Raw genomic sequence first — 24769 nt, 5'->3', positions numbered from 1 at the left:
CTTGGTGTTTGGCTTGCTATCTGTTGGGCCAAGGAAACTGGTTTGGTAACACTGGAGGCTAGAAGTTCAAAGCCAAGGTGTGAACAGGACTGTGCTTTCAAAATTTTAGGGAAGAATCCTTCCTTGCCTCTTCCTTGCCTCCGGGGGTCATCAGCAGCCCTTGGTCCTCCTTGGCCTGGAGATGCCCCACTCCGATCTCTAGCCCTGTTTTACACAGTATTCTTCCCTGTCAGCATTTCAGATCTTTCTCCTTATAAGGACACTAATCATTGGAGTAGGGCCCTTCCTAATCTAACATGACCTAATTTTAACTAATTACATCTGCAAGACCGTACTTCTGGAGGGTGGACTTCTGAAACAAGATCTGAAGTCCTAGGTGGACATCAACTGGGGGGAACACTAGTCAACCTAGTCAACTAGGCAACCTAGTGGGGCCTCGCTGGTGGCTCAGGCGGTAAAAGAATCTGCCTGCAATGCAGGAGACCCAGGTTCCATCCCTGGGTTGGGAAGATCCCGTGAAGAAGAGAATGGCTACCCACTCCAGTTTTCTTGCTTGGAGAATTCCATGGACAGAGGAGCCTCATGGGTTATAGTCCACAGGATCACAAAGAGTCAAACACAACTGTGTGCCTAACACTAGTCAACCTAGTATAGGAGCTTCACCTCCTTTGACTCGATTTGCTTCTCCTGATGTTCTTAATATGAAGAAGTATCAAGGTAAAAAGAGGACTTCTCTCTTTTAATTGAAAGAAAACAATGTTTAATAATCTATTGCTACAAATATATGATTTAAATTTAGAATTCATAACAAATTATATTTCTGTTTCCAACCTCAAAACTAGACATTTCCTTGTCTATTAACTAGACATGGAAAGATATGAATATTATATAAAAAACTTAACTTTTTTACTCTGCCCTCTACATATAAAAGAGGATTTCATATGACTTGGATTAGCACACAGCTGACAGGAGATTTTTTAATTTATTTTAAAAATAAACTTTTTCACTAGATGGGGTCATTCAAGGATAAAGATTACCCCTCATGAGGTTGAAATCCACTAATATATCTTGTATGATTTCCAAACCAGCTGTTGACAACATTCTTAATATAGGAAGGAATATAATTACAAACAGCTCTTCTTCAAATCTGCCTTTATATGTTCCTTTCAGCAAGTTCTCTCTAGAATATCATGATTTACATCCATCTCCCATCCCCAACCACAGTCTCCTCCTTGTTGACAATGGTCTCTGGGACTCTGGGAAACTGAAAGGAGAAAATCCACACAAAATTATTGCTGACCTCTTTCTGTGGCATTCTTTAGAAAGAGCCTTCCTAAGCATCTAAATCTGTATAAAGAATGAATCCAGAGGAAATAACAAATACTAGTTAATACATTAATGGTAGAAAGTATTATCTCCTCAAAGTGTAGAGATAAGGCAATCCACATACAACTATTGCCTTTGTATCAGACATATAAGCTGAAACACAAGGGTCATAAGCTATGAAACTATCTAGTCAGTGATGAGAGAAAAATAAAGGTGTGCTTCCAAAAAATAGGCAGTGAAAGCCAAGTGAAGTAAGAATTTATTTATGCTTATTTATAAAAATAAATGATTTAATACAAATGTATTTATATTAAACAGAATATACTTACGGCTGTGTTTCACAGATCTGTCCATGTTTGTTTCAATGCTTTGTTGCTTTGCCTAAGGTAGCCTGGTGAGAAACATTGCACGTCTGTATTGGATTCAAGAAGAATTTATAAACATCATCTATACCCACAAGCCTCAACAAACTTTGAAGTCATACAAATGCCCCACGATCTAAAGAAGAACAGAAGCACAGAGAAATTTGTGAGGAAATTTGCAGTAAGCAAAACTGGTTACTGAATGTCTTCAATAGAAAATTATGCATTGTTCAGAGCACAGTCTTCTAGGTTATCTGATTTAAGCCTATCATTGCCTTGAAGCTTTTACAACTCTTATAAGTTGTAGAAAACTGATAATGAGGTAAAATAATTGCTTACTGACAATTCTTGTTTATCCATATGAAATAAATTCTCACCAATGTGGTTTGGTTGACTTCCTTTCCCCACGAAGGAATAGCATTTTGAAACCACTTGCAAATTCATTTCAGTATTCCTGATTTATAAATGCGTTTGTTCTTTGGATTATCTTTTGAATTAGCTGTAATAGCTTTTCCAGTTCCCGCATTTAATTAATGAGTTAAATAAAATCTTTGACATTTGTTCACTTCATTTACATATGAGTCATATTACTTTAAAAAATTACTCTTTATAGATTTATGGAACAAAACGTGCCACCACTTTCAGACTGAAGTCTTCAATTTTTACTGAAAATTAAATCTAGCCATTAGATTAAATTTAAGTGAATTTATATATTCCTGTTACATACTCCTGGAATAGGGCTCTCATATGAAAGTATTAATCGCTGCATATATGGACTGACAGTTCAAGGTTATTAAATGCACTGTTTTTCCACAGTATCCTCATTTTTTAGGACTTCTGTCTGGAAAGCTTTCTAGAACAGCTCTTCTCCTGACCTAAGGAAAAACTTGGATACAGCCATAAGAAATGTGAATTCATTTGGCTTGCTTTGTGAATTATCACATACATCAAAGCTAAGATTGACAGCATTATTCTAAAAATAACTAATAGCTTAATGACAATGCAATGGCTACTACATTCAAACAACCTGACGATTTACATTGTAAGTAAATCACTGGACAGGGATGTGAGCTGCCCAGTTCTTTACCTAGAGGATGAGGACTAAAGTTCTACAAGACCAAAGTTCTAATTTCAGGTAACCCCTCATCCCCAGGGGCTTCCCTGGTGACTCAGACGGTGATGCAGGAGATCTGCCTGCAATGCAGAAGATCTGGGTTTGATCCCTGGGTCCCAAAGATCCCCTGGAAAAGGGAATGGCAACCCACTCCAGTATTCTTGCCTGGAGAATTCCATGGACTAGAGGAGCCTGGCAGGCTATAGTCCATGGGGGCCAGAAAGAGTCAGACACGACTAAACAGCTAACATTTTCACTTTCCTCATCCCCATATACTCAGGCCCTGGACAAAGTTGAGAAGAAATTAGGGTATGCCTTTGCTATATTTTAGTTGTCAATTTCTGCCAAAGCATTTCGACTGCCTCAACAGTCAATACCCTCTAACCTAGTCAAGCAAGCCAAATGAATTCATATTTGCTATGGCTGTATCCCAGTTTTTCCTTAGCTCTGGAGCAGAGATGGTCTAGAAAACTTTCCAGGTAGAAGTCATAAAAAATGAGGAAACTGGAAAAATAGTGCATTTAATAACCTGCTGTCAGGAGAAGATTTTGAATAACTCTTTCACATTAAAATATCATAATCTTACCTTTCCCAAGAGGAGTTTTATTTTAAAAGTGAATTACAACCCCTGAGTTTACAGTCAACTGATCTTTGACAAACAGCAAAGGCAATAAATTGAGAAAGGGTAGTCTTTTCAGAAAATGGTGCTAAACAACAGGATATGCACATGCAAAATGCGAATCTAGATACAGACCTTAGAGTTCTCACAAAAATTAACTTAAAATGGGTCAAGATCTAAATGTAAAATGAAAACTACAAAACTCCTAGAAGATAACATAGGAGAAAAATCTGTGACCTTGGGGTTGGGTGGTGACTTCTTAGATACCCCATCAAAAACATAATCCATCAGAGAAAAAATTAAAAAGTTGAACTTTGTTAAAAATTAAAACTTCCATCTTGAGAAAGACATTTTCAAGAGAATCAAATATATGCCATAGACTGGAAATATAAACCATAGCCCATACATATCTGATAAAGGACTTCTGTCCAAAATGTACAAAGAACTTTTAAAATTTAACAGTAAGAAACCAAACAACTCAATTTTAAAAATGGGCAAGAGACCTGAACAGACATTTCACCAGAGAAGACAGCAATGGTACATAAGAATATGAAAATGTGCTCAACATTGTATAGTATCAGGGAAATACAAATTAAAACAATAATGAGATGCCACTCCACACCTATTAGAATTTAAAGTCCAAAACAGTGATAACACCAAGTGCAGTTGGAAGTCTCATTCATTGCTGGTAAGAAAGCAAAATGATAAGTCATTTTGGAAGACAGCTTAGCAGTGTTTTATAGGCTAAATATACCATATAACCTGGCAATTGCACTTCTAGATATTTATTCAAAAAAGTTGAAAATATGTCCACATGAAAACCTGCACACAAAACTTATAGAATCTTTATATTCATAATTGCCAAAAACCTGGAAACAACCAAATGTCCTTCAATAAGTGAGTGGATAAACCGTGGTATATCCATACAATGGAATATTCAGTGATAAGAAGAAATAAGCTTTTAAGCCATAGAAATAAGCTATCAAGGCATATGGATAAATCTTACATGCACACTGCTAAGCTTCAGAAGCCAATCAGAAAAGGATATATACAATATAATCACAACTATATGACATTTTGGAAAAGGCAATACTGTGGAGACAGTGAAAAGAACAGTGGTTGAGAGGAGTTTAGCGACAGGGAGGAATAAATAACTGGAGCACAGAAGATTTTTAGGGTGGCCAGACTATTCTGTTTAATACTGCAATGGTGGTTACCTGACATTATGTATTTGCCACAACCCAGAGAACTGTTCAGACATGAACCCTATTATAAACTATGTTGTTTAGTCGCCAAGTTGTGTCCAACTCTTTTTTGACCCCATAGACTGTAGCCCACTAGGCTACTCTGTCCATGGGATTTCCCAGCAAGAATACTGGAGTAGGTTGCTATTTCCTACTCCAGGGGATCTTCCTGACCCAGGGATCGAACCCAAGTCTCCTGTATTGCAGGCGTATTCTTTACTACTGAGCCAACACAACAGAGAAGCCCCATTATAAACTACAGACTTTAGTAAAAATAATAGATCAGTATTGGCTCATCAGTTACAAAGAATGTATCACACTAATGCAAGATGTTAATAGTAGGAAAAATCATGTGCAGAGCTGGAATGAGAATGGGTATATTTTGTGTGCAGTTTTTCTGTAAACCAAAAGTTTCTCTATAAACGAAACCTATTAAAAGAGAAATTCAAGCTGAGTAAAATGTGAATTATACTAGCTGTTCAAAAGTGTGAATCACTAGTTGTGAAATACTGACAGATGTTTCGGAACAAGCAATCCCCCATACATTGCTTCATTCACATGAAATAGAAGCAAGCATTCCTCCTATCAGTAATGGGAACTTCCTGAGTAATGGGACCATAGAGCAATGTTATTCCCTTCTTTCCTCTCTTCTGCTTATGTCCCAGATTCATTGATGGGCAAATATTAGCATTGATTCATAAATCCTTACACATTTTGCCACACTTTTTGCAAATAAAAGTTACTATCACTTGCATTCCAAACTTAAAACCCAGATAAAAACTCTTCCTATTCCTCCAAGCTCACCAATCCTTTGTGTCCAACACAGTCGGCATTCTATTCCACCACTCTTCATTCTCCATTATAATATGTACTCTAGGAACATTTTCTAGCTCTGATCTTTTGGTTGTTGTTGTTGATTTGCTAAGTCATGTCCGACTCTTTGCAACCCCATGGACTGCAGCACACCAGACTTCTCTGTCCTCCACTATCGACTTTGCTCAAATACATATCCACTGAGTCGGTGATCCTACCTAACCATCCCATCCTCTGCTGATCCCCTCTCCTTTTGCCTTCAATCTTTCCCAGCATCAGGGCCTTTTCTAATAACTTGGCTCTTTGCATCAGGTGGCCAAAGTATTAGAGCTTCAGCTTCAACATCAGTCCTTCCAACAAATACTCAGGACTGATTTCCTTTAGGATTGACTGGTTTGATATCTTGCAGCCCAAGAAACTCTCAAGAATCTTCTCAAGTACCACAATATGAAAGCATCAATTTTTTGGTGCTTAGACTTCTTTACGGTCCAACTCTCACATCCATACGTGACTACTGGAAAAACCATAGCTTTGACTATATGGACGATCGTTGGCAAAGTGATGTCTCTGCTTTCTAATATGCTGTATAGGTTTATCATAGCTTTTCTTCCAAGAAGCAAACGTCTTTTAGTTTTGTGACTGCAACCACCATATTGATTGATTTTGAAGACTAAGAAAATAAAATCTGTCACTGCTTCCAGTTTTCCTCCTTCTGTTTGCCATGAAGTGATTGGGCTGGATGCCATGATCTTCATTTTTTGAATGTTGAGTGTTAAGTCAGCTTTTTCACTCTTCTCTTTCACCCTCATCAAGAGGCTCTTTAGTTCCTCTTCACTTTCTGCCATTAGAGTGGTTGTTGCTTTTGTATATATTTTGTTTATATCTTTTTGGTTATTGCTCTGTATACTTGCCACTTGCCAACAAGACTTAGAACTACTGAGGTCAAATCGTTCAAAGACACAAATAGAATTTGTTTTTCATCACAGATTCAAATACCACACAAAGGTTATGAACAAGATGATTACCCCACTTTACATACATTAAGAAATTAGAGATTTTAATCTAGGTAAAAAAGTTTTAAAAAACCCATATCCTTTCAAGCACACTGTCCATACATCTTCCACTGGATTCTCAAATTAACTAATGAGTCTACTCTTAAAAATACTCACATAAAACTATCCAGAGATTTGAGGTTAGTAGAATTTATAAGGGCTCTAAGTGTTTAACACATTATAATTCTTAGATACTAGTCACATGGTTTACCTTGCTATTTAAATAAAAATAGGAAATCTGTGAATTAAAATTATTCAACTGCTATCAATAGCTTAAGTTAGAAGAAATCTGTCAATACTCTATCTGATAATAACCTTTATATAATAGTTATTATCTATTACTATTTAGACACTCCAATGCTAGGAATAACCTCATTAATTTTAGCAAGCTTATTTACTTTATTAATATTCAAATACTTATGGAAGAAATAATAAAAGACTGACAGTGCTCCAATGAAGAATAGTTATCTTTATTTCTATAACAGAAATATTGAAGAATAACTCAAAGCAAATATCCTAGAACACAACTCTTATTTCCAACGAAAACCATGTTTATTGAATGTGCACCAAGTATAAACCACTATGAGGCATAGAAGGATAAGGAAAATATGGTTAGACATAATGCCATCTGAAATGAACTTTGAAGAGTATAAATGGGAGGAAATTCATTTTAAATGAGAAAGAAGCATTAAGTTGACTGAATTATTTTTTTTTTTAGCAGAGCTGAATATCCACATTGATCATTGTATATGACCAATATATTTTGACCAGACTAGTGAAATGGAAAAACTTGAAAAATAGGATGAAGAAAAGAAAAGAAAAAAACAGCTTGAATGTCAAGGATTTCCTTAGACAATGAGAATCACTGAAGGTTTCTGAGAGCCTGATCAGGACTGCCATTTTGACAATTCAGAAACAGATATGCAGGATATATTTTAAGGGGGAGGAACTTAGTGAAGTAAATATACTACTGAAATAGTTTAGGAAGGAAGGAACTTTTGTGTAGTGATAGCACTTCTTATAAGTGTTAAGACCCAAGTCTAGAATAACTGCACCCTACATCACTAGAGCAAACAACTAGGACAGATCAAAAGTAACGAAGGACAATACCCCTGCAAACAACAGTTTAACCAACAAGAAAGGATGGTGGAGTACCCATTGTCAGGCTGGATTTGTCTAAAAACTGGTGGTTAGGGACGTCTCTGGTGGTCCAGAGGCTAAGACTCTGTGCTCTTAATGTAGGGGACCTGGGTTCGATCCCTGGTCAGGAAACTAGATCCCACATGCTGCAACTAAAAAGACTGAAGATCCTATGTACCACAACTAAGACTGGTGCAGCCAAATAAATATTTTTTAAAACACTGGTGGTTAAAATGTCTTATAAAAAATATCTTATAAAGATTTCCGCTTCCAATAAATGCAAACTAAAATTCAGATCAACCCTCTCCACAAAGAACAATTAGAAAATGCTGGGGAAAACTCTAGTTTAAGGCATCAGAGAGGTAATGGTGCAGTAAAAAAAATACTACAGGTTCAAGATCCAGTACAAGGAAGAAACAAAAAAAAGTTTACCCTGGGATTTGGGGCTATTTTTCCTTTAGGAATATTTGCCATTTCTGGAAGAGGAAACTCAAAGAGAAACTGGGACAGAGCTTTCCTTATGCTTAGGGATCCAGTACATGGGTCAGCAAAATTCTACAAATAATAAGTAATTTTGGCTTTGAGGGTCATACAGTCTCCTACAACTATTCAATTCTGCAATTTTAGCTCAGAAGTAGCTTAGGCAATAGGTGAACAAATGGACACGACTGTGTTCCAATGAAACTTTTATTTCCAAAAACCAAGCGGTAGGCTAGCTTTGGCCTGTAGGTTATTGCTCACCTAATCATTGGATTCGAAAGTAAAAACTGAACTCCACAGCTCTTTTAGGAAGGGAAGCGCTGGCAAGTGCCTTTTACTTTGAGTTGGGTTTTGCTAGGTGAGTCAGATACAGGGGGTGCTCTCCCAAGGGTTCAAACCCTTGCTCTATATCAACTGAAGCCCTGAGTTGATTAGGCTGATTAGTGCCCCTAGCCCGACCAGAAGCAAATTTAAATCCTGTCTGGAGTAAGATAACATTATCTAGAGCCTTAAATATTTTCATATAAAATATTCAGCTCTGAAAAAAAAAACAAAACAGGTATGTGAGAACAAGACTTTATCTTAAAAATGAAGAGAAACAACAGATAGTAGAAACAAACTGACGATACAGATAATGGGCTTTAAAATATTTATGCTTAATTTGCTTAAGAAATCAGTGAAAAAATTAATAATGTTGAAAGAAAACTAAAAATTCTAAGGAAGAACCAAATAGAAATTTTAGAACTGAAAAATACAAAACCTGATATTGGCAACTCTACGGTTGGATTTCACAGATAATTAAATACAGCCAAAAGGAGAAATAGTCAGTTAGAAGATATATCACAAGAGAACATTAAGAACGAAGGGAACAAAAGAGTAGTAAAGAATATGACACACACAGTGGATAAAAGAGAAGATACACATAATTGGAGGTACAGTTATAGGGAAAAGAGAAAGCAGGCCAAAACACAATATGCAGAGGAATATGATTGAGAAAGTTTTGAAAGTCATGAAAGATACCAAGTCACAGACTTAAGCTACTTTATTTAGGAGGGATGCCAGCCGTTACTATATGCTTCAATGACTCTTCTCCAGACTTGTGCATATATACAGAGATGGAACTGCATTCACTGTGTAAGTTGACATTTTGCTCCTCTTTTACGACCCTGAATTTGTCCTTACAAAACCTACACAGCTGGCTTAACGCCCAATGAGATTGTTATGCTCCAGGAACACTGGGGCTAGGAAACAACTGTGTCCAATTCTGTAGCCTGAACCCACAGAAGGGCAGAAAGAGGACAGTCATAGGAGAGATTAGCAAGAGGTCCAAGGGATGGAGGAAAATGGAACTTGCCTAAGTAGGGTTTATTATCACTTTACATGTCCCATTAAAAGCACCACAGCCTCCAAGGATGACCTATGCTATAAAAACCACTTCTTTCCCCTTTGAAATCATTCTTCCTTCCTGCGGCTAACAACAGGTATTTGCACGTCTCTGGAGATTAGTATGTCCTACAGGCTTATTAAATGCAAAGTCTAATAAGACAACATGCCTGCTCTCAAAGAGTTCAAATTCTGATGAGCTCTTCATGCTGTTCAGAAACAACGGCATAAAAGATTTGTTTCAAGAAGGGTGAAACCAAGAGCTTCACATCAAGTGTGGACTCATGGGACACAGGTGGGAGCACCACAAAGGACAACGCTCACCCCAGAAGAGAAACAAAAGCGCCTCTGGTATAACACAAAGGAAGTCTGATACGCCATCACATTGTTGTCTATGAAACGTTACTCCATCTTCCCCAAAGTATTAACATACATTCGATAATCAATTAAAACCTGAGGTTATGAAAGAATGCTGTTTTTCAACTCTAGGTAGAGAACTCTTACTGACAGATTTTGGGCTATTTCCAGTCTTTGATTATCATGGATAAAACCACTGTGAACATTCACTTACAAGTCTCTTTTTAGATGAATGTTTGTATTTATCTCAAGTAAACATCTAGACTGGAATTTCCAGGTCACAGGGTAGGGTAGGTGTGTGTTTCATTAAAACTTCTATTATAAAGGCATCTATGGAGATTGTGAAGTGAGACTGTGTTTAAGTAAAAACAGGTGGTTGAAATGGGAAGTTTTTTTTTCTTTTTGTGATCACACTGAATTTATCAGGGAGAGCAGTTTTATTTGAATATTGAAGAAATCTTTGTCACAATTTCAGTCCTCAAATGGGAATCTCCACTAAATCAAGGAGACCATCTTAACTGACATGGTGTTTGAGTGCTACTTATTTGTAAACAATTTGCTCTACTGGATCCACATGCCATCATTTTACACCAACACTAACAGCACATTTACTCCTCTTTTAAACTGAGTCCTCTGTATTTCCACACAGAAAGACTGGCTGGTTGGGAAACTGGCCTAAAAAGGAAGCTCAAAGTACTGGCAAAATCACTGGGATGAACCCCATCAAAAGCTTTTGCTTGAAAAAAAAAAAAGCCTTTGCTGACTCCATTGAAACTTTATTTTTAAAAGCAGAACAAAATAATCATGTTTTCTTATAAAGCAGAAGACTCTTCATTAACAACCTTGGAAATACTCAAGGACTTTATCTATTCTGTTTTTACTTCCACGTCATTTGCTTATAACCTATGGGGTCATAATGCATGCTTCTTTTTCCTGTTAACTGAATTAGATGCCTCATTAAAAACTCTTGACAGCAATGCCAAGTTAACTGGACTAGAAACAGACGCTGCTAATCCAAATGTTAACCAGCAGGCAACATTAAGGCACATAGGACTTAGAACAAGGACCCAGGGCGCCATCAATCTGAGATGTTGAGACCTCTGCAGAGCAATTTTTTAACAAGGTCTTATTTGTGTATGTTTCAGTAAGGTTTTATCTCTGATTAGAAGGGAGGAAATAAAAAAGATTTACCTTGCCAATCTTTCAGCAATATAAAAAACTGAAATCTGATTTTGTCTGTTGGAAAAGTAGAGAGAAGACTCTTGATTCAAATAAGAATTTTAGAAATTCAAAGTAGAGATACAGTTCTATGAGCTGAAGTGCATAGCCATGCCCTTGTATTTATGCCTTCAGAAAATCTCAGTGCCCTTCAAGGAAAAGGCCTGACAAAACGCTTTTCAATGACTGAAAAGAAACTCTCAGACGGACATAGAAGGCAGAAGTGCTCCTGTTCTAGTAAGATTTTTTTCCTGCATAAAGGAAACTTTGAAAGAGTCAAGCCAGCATATTCTTGTCATTGAGAATTCAGAGTCTGAAATTTCAAATACATTTTTATATCAACATTAGGCACTTGGTAGACATAAATCTTTTATAAAAAATTTATTTCTCTGTTAATACAAATTCCAACATCAACAAACAATAGTCCAGTGGAAAAATACTTGGCCATTAACATTGAAAACTTTTTAAATTTAATAAATAGAACTTTGGCATTCAAAATTCTAGCTGTAAACCCTATTAAAAAACAAAAACAAAAAACAACCCCTTTACAAAAAAAGAGGATAATAATCAGAAGGCATAAGCCAACCAGTGGCTTCACATTCTTTTTACAATAACTATATTTCAATTAAGTCATGACTATTGTATTTACACATGAGGTATTCTGGGTGGTTCAAAAACTGAACCTAGTTTATAAAAACCACCAGTCATAGTGACTGATGATAGACTCTGCTGTGCTTTTAATGTAGCCACCTAGCACCTTACTACTTCTTGTCATCACGCCAACGTGATGCTGAATTTTATGTTTATGTATTTAAATAACTATTTATACATATATATACACACACATACACACAAATGAATACATTCCAAAGGAGTTTCCTGCTCACTAAACAGGGAAAAGGTTGGACTCCAAAGACATAATATCTGATAACTCCCTTTATGTTTATTAAGGTATCTACTTAGTAACGAAAAACTGCTCCTTGCTTTAAACAAAAATCCTTAATCAAGTCTATTTACAGAAGAACAAGGTGCAATAATCATCAACATTCTTACAGCTCATGTAAATAGAAATGAATGCTTACTGCAGGCAAAAAGGCACAAAAGGTTCTTCATGTATGCAGTTGCAACAGTGTTGTTAATGACATTGATTTGAAACTACATTCTTAATATACTCAATGCTTCTTTTAAATAAGATAGAAATCCAAATATCCAAAACTTTTCCCTCTTCATGATTAAATGCAGGTTATTATTACACAGCAACTTCCAGCATGACATTTTGGGGTGAAGCTAGAAATTTTCTGTTTTGTGAACACTGGAGTTTTCTGTTTTGTGAACACTGGAAAAAAAACTGTCAAAAATGGAAACAAAATGAATTAACTTTGGCTCTGAGACCTCTAGCTACTGGCAGTTTCAAATGACATTGTCTGAGTTAAGCATGGTTATGAGAATTGCTTATTTCTGTAATTACGTATCTACAGTGACACAAAGCTGCATAAGTGAATGCCAAAATCCAAAGGTGTGTCTGAGCTGAACTATGTGATGTAAAAATATAGTCGAAGTTCTCAGCTACTATATTATTCAATGAACTATTACTGATACTGAAAGAACATTCTCCTAATAAAGTAGTTCCTTTAAAAAATGCCATCTAAGAGAATCCTATTAATAAGTCTTGAACTATGGCAAAATTTATAGTCTTATTAGTCATTCATTATTGTACATTATTGTGGAAATGTACAATATCCATTTTAGCAACACTTTCCAGCCCTTGAGATTGTCTCTAACCAGCTACTGAAAGAAGTCTAATTCAGCTTAATAAATTGTCATGACTAAAACAAATGTCACTAAAATAAAATATGGTTAACATTAAATACTGACTCCTATTTCAAACACAAAAAGGGGCCATACTTATTTAAAAAAAAAAAAAACAAACTCAGGCATGGCTTACCTAAGTCAATACTTAAGCAAATTTCAAATACTTACTTTAAAACTTAGGTTAATTTTCACCTCAGACAGATAATCACTGTAATAACTCCTAAGAATATCCTACTTTAAACTAGGACATGACTCTATAGAGTTTCTACTTGTCCACCTTACCTAGTCTAACAGTAAAATCTTTGTTTTTAAAGAGATATCATTATTCTTACTAGTCTAACATAAAAGGTTGTCTTGGAGAGGGGAATTTTCTGAAAAATCAAAATTAAATACTGACATATTAGACTACTAATAGCTTTATTCCCCCCAAAATTCCCTCCAAGGCTGTCTGCTTATTATCTAGGCCCCTTTACAAAACCCAGCCTCCAAGAGATTAACAGTCTGTAATTCAAGGCTATATTTAAATTATTACATCTTAATTCTCCTTTTCATGGAGAGGATACATTTTAGAAACTGAAATATATCAGCAATAGTTAGTTAATTTTCTGTTAGGTTAAAATTTTTTACCCCAAGATACGTGAATTAAGTCAAATTTTTTGTTTTAGAAAATTAACTTATTTTTTAAAAATATAAATTATTTTATCACAATAAAGGCAGAAAACAAAGTATCTACAGTGGTCAAAACAAATGACCAAAAGTTTGTTTAAACAACACTAATAACCATAAAACTCCCAAACATATACATTTTAGTAAGAACCTAGTGATCCAAATCAGTGATTATTTGCCCATTATCACTATCATTTTAGGGTACCTTTACTTTCAAAATTGTGGAGGTTGAGGGTGGGGGGAGGGGATTCTATTCAAAGAGAATGTAAAAATGTGTGCTACACTTGTGGATTATCTATTTTAGATGCTAATTATCTACTTTACTATAAATGACCATTTTTACAGATACTAATTTTTACAAGGCAGAATTCTTTGTATCAGATTTTTGGTACAAATATACTACTCCTTGATTGTCTTCAAACCACCAACATTCAAAAACAGATGAACATCTTAGAAAGCCAAATTCTTGCTAGTGACCAAGTCCCTCCTTTTTAGCTTAAGGACCATGGGAAGCAGAATCCCTACAATGCACTGATTTCTTAGTGTCCAGATCCTAAGACATAAAATGGCAGGGAGGACTCAGGCACTGAACAGAAGGGAAGGCTGATGTCCTTACAGTGTATTATAACTGACTGCTGAAATCTAACTGTTGAATAACTATTCAGAACTGCATATAAGTCAAATTCTGAGCTGAATGTCTTCCTGGGTAGTTTCTTTGAAGGTCTATCCCAAATATGTTTTCACTGCTAAAATTATTCAGAAGCATATTTTTCTAGGAGCAGCCTTTATACCATTAATATAAGTCTGGCAAGAAAACAGACACGTGATCTGCTCTTGCCCCAAACAATATTCTCCAGCTTGATTAACATCCCTTGTTCCTTCTACCTATTATTTGTCTTGACCTAAATGAGACTTGGGGCTGTATCAAGAGATAAATTAAAACCAATGTGTAAAGGACAATGATTGCCACAACTAAGTACATTCAAAAGAATGTACTAAATGCTCTGAAGGTAATAAAATACATACTCCTTCCAAGATACAACTAAAATAGGGAAATACTCATTTGGAAGTTTAAATGACTGCATATCTACTAAAAAATATCAGTTGCATTTCATAGTGATATCCTATACCCCAGAAGAACAACTAATGTGGGCAAGTTTATATTCTATGAAGAACCCTGTTTTTAATGTACTTTACCTAATAAGAGGAATTTCAGTATCACTTAGGTTTAGACTTTGTTTATGCTAGTGATAATTCAGATATAAAGAATACAGGCTGATTTTTTCTTAAAGTGGTTTCAACTTTAAAACAGATACAAAACTGTTAAAAATGTAAACATTTGAGATTTGGATAAATAAGTTATTGTTCCAGAGTCATTTTGTTCATTTTACAATAATGATCTGAGGCCTTAGGTTTGCATTAATTATATATGGCTTTGTTTACACTGATATATATATATATAATCTATAAATAAAAATTGTAAATAGTAAGGGACATGTTAAAATTAGTTCAGATTATGTTAAATCACCTTGTAATACATAAATTACAATGCTAATGGAATAACCATCACATTGGTATTTCACAACTCTTAGACGATTCACAATCACTCTGGAAAAATAGCTGACCTATCTACAGTACAAAAATCAACCCAACCCCACAACCTCACCATCTCAGCACAGTGATCATTCAAAACATAAAAGGTTTTACTGTTGTACTGCTGTTACAACACTTGCCTGGTGTGGGAACTCTTGCTAAGCCAACCCTTGAAAACCCCAAGTACAACACAAGCTTCTCCATGAAAAAAAAAAAAAAAGAAGCACAAGAATATAGTGTGTGCCTTTCTCAGAAGCTTTGCTTTGATCTTAGAAATCCTTATAATTTTGTAAATAAGTACACATGCACACACATACACACACACACAATTATGTGATTAAAAGAAATCCTATCCCTTTATCTGAAGGGCACTCTTCACAGCTTGGTCCTACAATCAGTAGTTTGAGATTACAGATTTTTTTTTTTTACATTTTATCATATTTTTCAAATGGCAATTTAATTTTTTTTTGCCTGATTAGAGAAGCCCCTTCGAAACTTTCTCACAACCCAATTCTTCTGCAACAGAACAAATCCACAGAAAAAAACCTATGCAGCAAGACACATGTCACTTGCAACTTTCTATCATGGCTCCTGAAAAGAAGCATGAAGAACTTCACTCAGCAGCACTCGCAGCGGGCCGTTACTGCCGTGGGACCGGCGCTGGTCACTGGGTGACACAGTTGTCTCCCATGTCCTGAGCATAGCGGTCTGATATTGTGGTCCGCAACTCATCTATGTCCCTCCGTAACTGGCATACATCTGACAGCTTTTTAGTGAGTGTTTCTGGGCTGTGGTCATTCTCAGTTTCCTCAGCTGAACAGTTCATTGCTGTGGATATAGAACATGGAGAAAATTTCACTTTTTTTGGTCACAAAGGCATTGTAGGATGTTCAGCCTAATTATCATTGGAAATATAATGCTGTACACTCAATACAGGTCAAACTCAGGTTTAAATTTTGCATTACAGTAAATGGATCTTATCTACTTGGTCCTTTTAAAATTTTGCTAGTGAAAATGCATTAATTCATACAGTGATACACACAAATTCAACAGGTTTAATGGATGACAATATTCCCAGACTAAAAAGGAACATGCTAACAGCTCTCTTCAAACCCAACTAGAGACAAAAATCTGAAAATCTTTTGGGTGGTAAGGGGCACTATCTTATATTTTTACAGACTGCAAAGTATTAAGAATTGAGTGTGTGTGTGTGTGTGTGTGTGTGTGTGTGTGTGTGTGTGCTGGGATTCCAAACATTTGAATTCCAAACAATTGAGTCAGGCTGAGAGCCAACTGCTCAATGGCTAAATCACTGAGGGTAAGGGCTGAGTTCAAAATCATATAACATATTATTTTAACAAATGTTAATTTAACTGTTTTATTGTTCATGATCCATGATCTGGACACTGTACTGAGTGCTGAGGTCAGCAAAATAAGCTAGTGGCTTATTCTTAATGATTTATGTACATTTCATAAACAAGCAAATTCAGTCAGGTGTCATAGGTAACCTCCCACTACACAAAGGCTACAGCCACATAAGGAAGAGAATAAGATGGCCTAACTGGAGAGGGGACAGGTTCTCTGAAGAGGCCAAGGATGCAGAACGAACACAGGTATACAGATACAGAAAACAAAACAGTCTGATATAAATTGAGAAACATCAAGAAAATCAGTAACCAGCTCTAAAATGGTAGAGCATAAATTATGAGACAGAGCAGTGTCAAGAAATGAGACTAGAGAGGCCGGTGGGAACTACCTTTATGTCTATTCTAAGGGGTGTCTGAGGAAATCTGAACTACGGGTGATGGCTCTGGCAGCAACATAAAAGATGGATTAGGGGGCTCTCTGGAACCTGAGAGTTCTCTGGAAGGAGACGGTGAGCGAGGGAGGGAGCGGGCAAGCTCCTAGGGGAGCGGGTGTAGGGAGGGAGAGAGAGAAGGCGGCGGTGGCAGCGCTGGGAACAGCAGATTCCGACCCGAGCCACACCAAGGGGAGCTCGTGGCTGCGACCTGCCACCCTAAGCACTCTCCCAGGTCCGGCCCGCCTGGCGAGGACTTCTGTCTCCTGGCCCAACCTTGTCAAGCAAGCTGGGACCTACGAGTGGAAAGGTGACCAAGCCCAAAGAGGAGAAAGACTTCTAAGGAGATCAAGCCCTGAGCCTCTGGAATGGGAGCACTGACTCTAAGACCCTAGATGGCCAGAGGACTAACCCTGGGAGTATCAAATAATGAGAACTCACACAAGGGAAACGACTTGAATACAAGACCCCGCATCACCCAACCACCAGTAGCACCCTGTGCAGACACCTCATCTAAACAACAAACAAAACAAAAATACAAACCCCATCATCAGCAAACAGGATGACCACCTCACTCAGCCTTGCCCATCAGAGGAAAAACAAACAAACAAACAAAACAAACACTCACACAAATATCACCCTATAGAAGCTTACACTAACCACTGGACCAATCTTAGGAGGGCAGAAACCAAAAGAAAGAAAGAATTCAACCTTGAAGCCTGGGAAAAGGAGACCTCAAACACAGTAAGTTAAAAAAAAAAAGAAAAGGCAGAGAAATACTACACAAATGAAGAAACAAACTAGAAACACAGAAGTCCAAATAAATGAAGAGGAAATAGACAAACTATCTGAAAAAGAATTCAGAATAATGATATAAAGATGATCAAAAACCAAAAAAAAAAAAAAAAGATGATCAAAAACCTTGAAAACAAAATGGAGAATCAATTAACAAAGACCTAGAAGAATTAAAGAATAAACATACAGAGAAAAACAACACAATTACTAAAATTAAAAATACTCTAGAAGGAATCAGTAGCAGAGTATCTGAAGCAGAAGAACAAATCAGTGAGCTGGAAGACAAAACTGTGGAAATAACATCTAAAGAGCAGAATAAAATAGAAAGAATGAAAAGAACTGAAGACAGTCTCAGAGATCTCTGGGACAATATCAAAAGCACCAACATTCAAATTATAGGGATCACGAAGAAGAGAATAAGGAAGGGTATGAGAAAATTTTTGAAGAGATTATACTTGAAAATTTCCCCAATATGGAAAAGAAAATAGTCAATCAAGTTCAAGAGACACAAAGAGTCCCATACAGGATAAACCCAAGAAGAAACACTCCAAGACACATATTAATCAAACTAACAAAGGCTAAACACAAAGAAAGAATATTAAAAGCAGCAAGGGAGAAGCAACAAGTAACATACAAGGAAATCCCATACCCTTAACAGCTCATCTTTCACCAGAAACTCTGCAGGCCAGAAGGGAATGGAAGGATTTATTTAAAGTTCTGAAAGGGAACAATCTACAACCAAGATTACAGTACCTGGCAAGGCTCTCATTCAAAACTGATGGACAAACAACAAGCTTTTCAGACAAGCAAAAGTTAAGAGAATTTAGTACCACCAAACCAGCTTTACAACAAATGTTAATAGGACTTACACAGTCAAGAAATACGAGAGAAGAAAAAAGATTTATAAAATCAACCCCAAACAATTAAGAAAATGGAACTAAGAACATATATATCAATAATTACTTTAAATGTAAATGGATTAAATGCTCCAACCAAAAGACACAGACTGGCTGAATAGATACAAAAACAAGACCCATACATATGCTGTCTACAACAAACCTACTTTGGACCTAAAGACATCTAGATTGAAAGTGAGAGGATGGAAAAATATATTCCATGCAAATGGGAAGCAAAAAAAAGCTGAAGTAGCAATCCTCACATCAGACAAAATAGACTTAACAATAAAGAAGGTTACAAGAGATAAGGAAAGACACTACATAATGATCAAGGGATCAATCCAAGAGGAAGACATAACAATTGTAAATTTCTATGCACCCAACATAGGAGCACCTCAAAACATAAGACAAACACTAACACACATAAAAGGAAAAACTGACAGTAACACACTAATAGTAGGAGGCTTTAACACCCCACTCACACCAATGGACAGATCATCAAAACAGAAAATTAATAAGGAAGCACAAGTCTTTTTTTTTTGGAAGCACAAGTCTTAAATGATACATTAGATGAGATGGATCTCATTGACATCTTCAGGACATTCCATCCAAATGCAGAAGAATACACCTTCTTCTCAAGTACACATCAAACATTCGCCAGGATAGACCACATCTTGAGTCATAAATCAAACCTTCGTAAATTAAGGAAAACTTAAATTGTATCAAGCATCTTCTCTAACCACAAGGCTATGAGACTAGGTATCAATTACAAGAAAAAAACACTGTAAGAAAGACAAACACATGGAGATTAAACAATGTGTTTCTAAACCAACAGGTTACTGAATAAATCAAAAGGGAAATCAAAACATTTCTAGAAACAAATGACAATGAAAACATGACAACTCAAAACCTATGGAATGCAGCAAAAGCAGTTCTAAGAGCGAAGTTTATAGCAATACAATCCTACCTCAAGAGACAAGGAACATCAAATAGACAACCTAACTTTACCTAAAAAAAAAACAAAAAACCCCCCAAATTAGTAGAAGAAATCATAAAGATCCAAGCAGAAATAAATGAAAAAGAAATGAAAGAAACAATAGTAAAGACTAATAAAACTAAAAGCTGGTTCTGTGAGAAGATAAACAAAATTGACAAGTCTTTAGCCAGACTCATCAAGAAAAAAAGAGAAGACTGAACCAGGAAGAAATAGAAATTATGAAAAACCCAATTACAACCACTGAAACTGAAGCTGTGAACGAAAATCTCCCAAAAAACAAAAGCCCAGGATCAGATGGCTTCACAGGAGAATTCTATCAAACATTTAAAGAGGTAATGCCTATCCTAAAACTCTCATAAAATTGCACAGCAAGAAACACTTCCAAACTCTTTTACAAGGCCACCATCACCCTGATACCAAAACCAGACAAAGACAAAACAAAAAAGAAAACTACAGGCCAATATCACTCATGAACATAGATGTAAAAATCCTCAACAAAATTTTAGCAAACAGAATTCAGCAACACATCAAAAAGCTCATACACCACGATCAAGTTGGGTTTATTCCAGGAATGCAAGGGTGCTTCAGTGTGATACACCATATTAACAAACTTAAAGATAAAAACCATATGATCATCTCAATAGATGAAGAAAAAGCCTTTGACAAAGTTCAGCACCCATTTATGATTAACACTCTTCAAAAAATGTGCACAGAAGGAAACTACCTCAACATAGTAAAGGCCATATATGATAAGCCCACAGCAAACATCATTTTCAATGGTGAAGAACTGAAAGCATTCCCCTAAGATCAGGAACAAGACAAGGGTGTCCACTTTCACCACTACTATTCAACACAGTTCTGGAAGTCCTAGCTACAGCAATCAGAGAATAAAAAAGAAATAAAAGGAATCCAGATTGGAAAAGAAGTAAAGCTCTCACTGTTTGCAGACATGATACTGTACATAGAAAACCCTAAAGATAGTATCAGAAAATTACTAGCGCAAATCAGTGAATTTAGCAAAGTTGCAGGATACAAAATCAATACACAGAAATCACTTGCATTTCTATATACTAACAATGAAAAATCAGAAAGAGAAATGAAGGAATCAATCCCATTCACCATTGCAACAAAGAGAATTAAAGATCTAGGAATAAACTTACCTAAGGGGACAAGAGAACTGTACACAGAAAATTATAAGACACTAATGAAAGAAATCAAAGATGACATAAACAGATAAAGAGATATTCCATGTTCCTGGGTAGGAAGAATCAATATTGTGGAAATGACTATACTATCAAATGCAATCTACAGATTCAATGCAATCCCTATCAAATTGCCAATGGCATATTTCACAGAACTAGAACAAAAAATTTCACAATTCATATAGAAACACAAAAGACCCAGATAGCCAAAGCAGTCTCGAGAAAGAAGAATGGAACTGGAGGAATCAAGCTTCCTGACTTCAGATTATACTACAAAGCTACAGTCATCAAGACAGTATGGTACTGGCACAAAAACAGAAATATAGAGCAATGGAAAAAGAAAGCCCAGAAGTAAATCCATACACCTATGGGTACCTTATTTTTGACAAAGGAGGCAAGAATATACAATGGAACAAAGACAGCCTTTTCAATAAATGGTGCTGGGAAAACTGGACAGCTACACAGTCAAAGAATGAAATTAGAACACTTCCTAACACCATACACAAAGATAAACTCAAAATGGATTAAAGACATAAATGTAAAACCAGAAACTATAAAACTCTTAGAGGAAAACATAGGCAGAATACTCAATGACATAAATCAAGCAAGATCCTCTATGACCCACCTCCTAGAGTAATAGAAATAAAAACAAAAGTAAACAAGTGGGACCTGCTTAAACTTAAAAGCTTTTGCACAGCAAAGGAAACTATAAGCAAGGTGAAAAGACAACCCTCAGAATGGGAGATAATAATAGCAATGAAACATCTGACAAAGGGTTAATTTCCAAAATATACAAGCAGCTCATACAACTCAATGCCAGAAAATCAAACCACCCAATCAAAAAGTGGGAAAAAGACCTAAACAGACATTTCTCCAAAGAAGACATACAGATGGCTAACAAACACATGAAAAGATGCTCAACATGGCTCATTATTAGAGAAGTGCAAATCAAAACTAAAATGAGATATCAACTCACACTGGTCAGAATGGCTATCATCAAAAAGTCTACACACAATAAATGCTGGAAAGGGTGTGGAGAAAAGGGAATACTCTTGCACTGTTGGTGGGAATGTAAACTGATACAGTCACTATGGAAGACGTTATGGAGATTCCTTAAAAAACTAGGAGTAAAACCACCACATGACCCAGCAATCCCACTCCTAGGTATATACCCTGAAGAAGTCAGGGTTGAAAAAGATACATGTATCCAACTGTTCATTACAGCACTATTTACAGTAGGTAGAACATGGAAGTAACCTAGATGTCCACTGACAGATGAATGGATAAAGAAGTTGTGGTATATATACACAATAGAATATTACTCAGCCATAAAAAGGAACACATTTGAGTCAGTTTTGATGAGGTGGATGAACCTAGAACCTATTATACAGAGTGAACTGAGTCAGAAAGAGAAAGATAAATATCATATTCTAACGCATATATACAGAATCTAGAAAAATAGTACTGAAGAATTTATTTACAGGGCAGCAATGGAGAAACAGACATAGAGTTATGGACATGGGGAGAGGGGAGGAGAGGGTGAGATGTCTGGGAAGAGTAACCTGGAAACTTACACTACCATATGTAAAATAGATAGCCAACAGGAATTTGCTGTGTGGCTCAGGAAACTCAAACAGAGGCTCTGTATCAACCTAGAGGGTGGGATGGGGAGGGAGGGGGAGGGAGGTTCAAGAGGGAGGGGGTATGTGTGTACCTATGGTTGATTCATGCTGAGGTTTGACAGAAAACAACAAAATTCTGTAAAGCAATTATCTTTCAATAAAAAAATAAATTAAGAAAGAAAATTTTTAAAAAAGATGGATTAGGGATGGGGGGGTGGGGCACAATGGTTGACAGAGAAACCAGTGCAGATGAAAGACTATTAAAGCTTGAATTAAGGCAAGAGTACAATGGAGATGTGGCAGCCAGAATAAATGTTACAAGTAGGAAGGGGCGCACAGACATGATGAAGTTTGATTACCAGTCAGCTTGGAAAGGGGCCAGGGATTAGGCATGGGACACAGATGGGCGAATGAGAGGGTGGAGGATAAAATCTGGGCTGGGTTGATAGCTGGATAGTGGTTCTACTCATTGAGAGGAAGAACAGGTTTAGGGAGGGAAGAAAAGTAGGTTCTGATTCAGACATATTGAGTCTGCGATACCTATGAAACTGCTGGTTCTAACGTACAGGTGAGTAAAGTCAGGAGCCCAAAGGGGATGAATGTCTAGGCAGGGTGAGAGATAAATATCTTTATGGGTCAAAGGTACGGGAAAAACAGAAACCAAGTGGGTATGTACAAGATTACCTGGAGAAAGTACACAAGAACGAAAGACCAACAACAGAAGTTTCCAGCAGGACTGCCAGTATTTAAGTGGTAGGGATTTCACAGACTGAGGCTGAGCAGTCATAAAGGTAGAAGCAGAACCCAGAGAATGATGTCATGGAACCCACACAAGCAGAGCTTTAACATGGGTGAGGTGAACAGTGTCAACAGATAGTTGATGGGGTGATGAGATAAGGATCAAAAAAACCTCCACTGTTTTTGAGAAATTAGCTGGTTGGTCAAATTTTCACAAGGCCAGACTATAAGGTAAGGATTCTGGGGTTAAACCGTAATAGACTGGAAGGAGTATACATGGTGGCAAGATTGCTGAATCTCCTCCTTTTTACTCATATCAGGACTGCTCTCTTATCCTATCACTGAAAAAGTTAATAAAAGCTATATAAGTAGTGCAAAGGTAGATTACAAATAACTGAAAGGATGGCCAGCCCTAAAATGGTAGAGAAAATGAGTCTTCTGTGTGTAAGCTTTTACTTCTTGCTCCAAGAGACGACTGCTAACTTCTAACACCCCATGATCACCCGTCAAACTCCTCCTTTGAGATTCAAGCCAAACACCCCCATGGAGGCTTCACAGCCCCTCCCAGGTAGATTTCACTGGTTCCGCACCACCCCCCACCCTGTGCTCCCACTGTCCTCTGATCACATTCCAATTATAGTACTTATCACAATGCTCTAATATTATGGTTAATGTGTGAGCAGGACCTGTGTTCAATTTATGTGCATTATCAGCACTTCAGTGCTTGGACCATAGAAGGCATTCAATTAATGCTTACTGAGTGACTGAACACACTTAAACATTAAAGTGTTTTAAAAACCAACCAAATAAAAAAATGGGCAGAAGACCTAAACAAATAATTCTCCAAAGAAGACAGACAGATGGTCGACAGGCACATGAAAATATGCTTAGTGTTGCTAATTATCAGAGAAATGCAAATCAAAACTATAATGAGGTACCATCCCACAGCAGTCAGAATGGCCATCACTAAAAAGACCACCAACAATAAGTGGGGGTGGAGGAAGGGAAACCCTCCTACATTGTTGGTGGGAATATAAACTGTGCAACCACGATGTAATACAGTATGGAGGGTCCTCAAAAAACTAAATACAGAAGTGCCATGAAAAGAATACAATAACATCATTTGCAGCAACAAGGATGGACCTAGAAATTATCCTACTATACCAAATAAGAATGACAAATACTATATGGCATCATTTATATGTGTAATCTAAAATACAACACAAATGAACTTATCTAAAAAACAGAAACAGACTCACAGACATAGAAGACAAACATCATTACCAGAAAGGAAAAGAGGAGAGGGATAAACAAGGAGTATGGGCTTCCCTGGTGGTTCAGATGGTAAAGAATCTGCCTGCCATGTGGGATGCTCAGGTTTGATCCCTGGGTTGGGAAGATCCCCTGGAGAAGGGAATGGCTACCCACTCCAGTATTCTTGCCTGGAGAATTCCATGGACAGAGGAGCCTGGCAGGCTACAGTCCATGGGGTCACAAAGAGTCGGACACAACGGAGCAACTAATACTTTCACTTTCTTTCAT

The 24769-nt window shown here is 36.8% G+C and overlaps 1 protein-coding gene across 2 annotated transcripts in view; it reads right to left on the bottom strand.

The window, feature by feature from the left end:
* Positions 1–11474: 11474 nt before the first annotated feature.
* CEP85L (centrosomal protein 85 like) overlaps positions 11475–24769 on the bottom strand; it is a 143645-nt gene continuing 130350 nt past the window's right edge. For both annotated transcript variants that reach the window (XM_043439699.1, XM_043439698.1), the window contains exon 13: positions 11475–16007. In XM_043439699.1, the coding sequence (XP_043295634.1) occupies positions 15844–16007 (164 nt within the window). In that variant the 3' untranslated portion in view covers positions 11475–15843. The remainder of the gene's footprint in view (positions 16008–24769) is intronic.

This window comes from Cervus canadensis, chromosome 20 (assembly GCF_019320065.1).
Source record: "Cervus canadensis isolate Bull #8, Minnesota chromosome 20, ASM1932006v1, whole genome shotgun sequence".
Taxonomy (NCBI): domain Eukaryota; kingdom Metazoa; phylum Chordata; class Mammalia; order Artiodactyla; family Cervidae; genus Cervus; species Cervus canadensis.
Note: the sequence above shows the minus strand (reverse complement) of the source record. Positions and strands in the feature narration are given on the sequence as shown.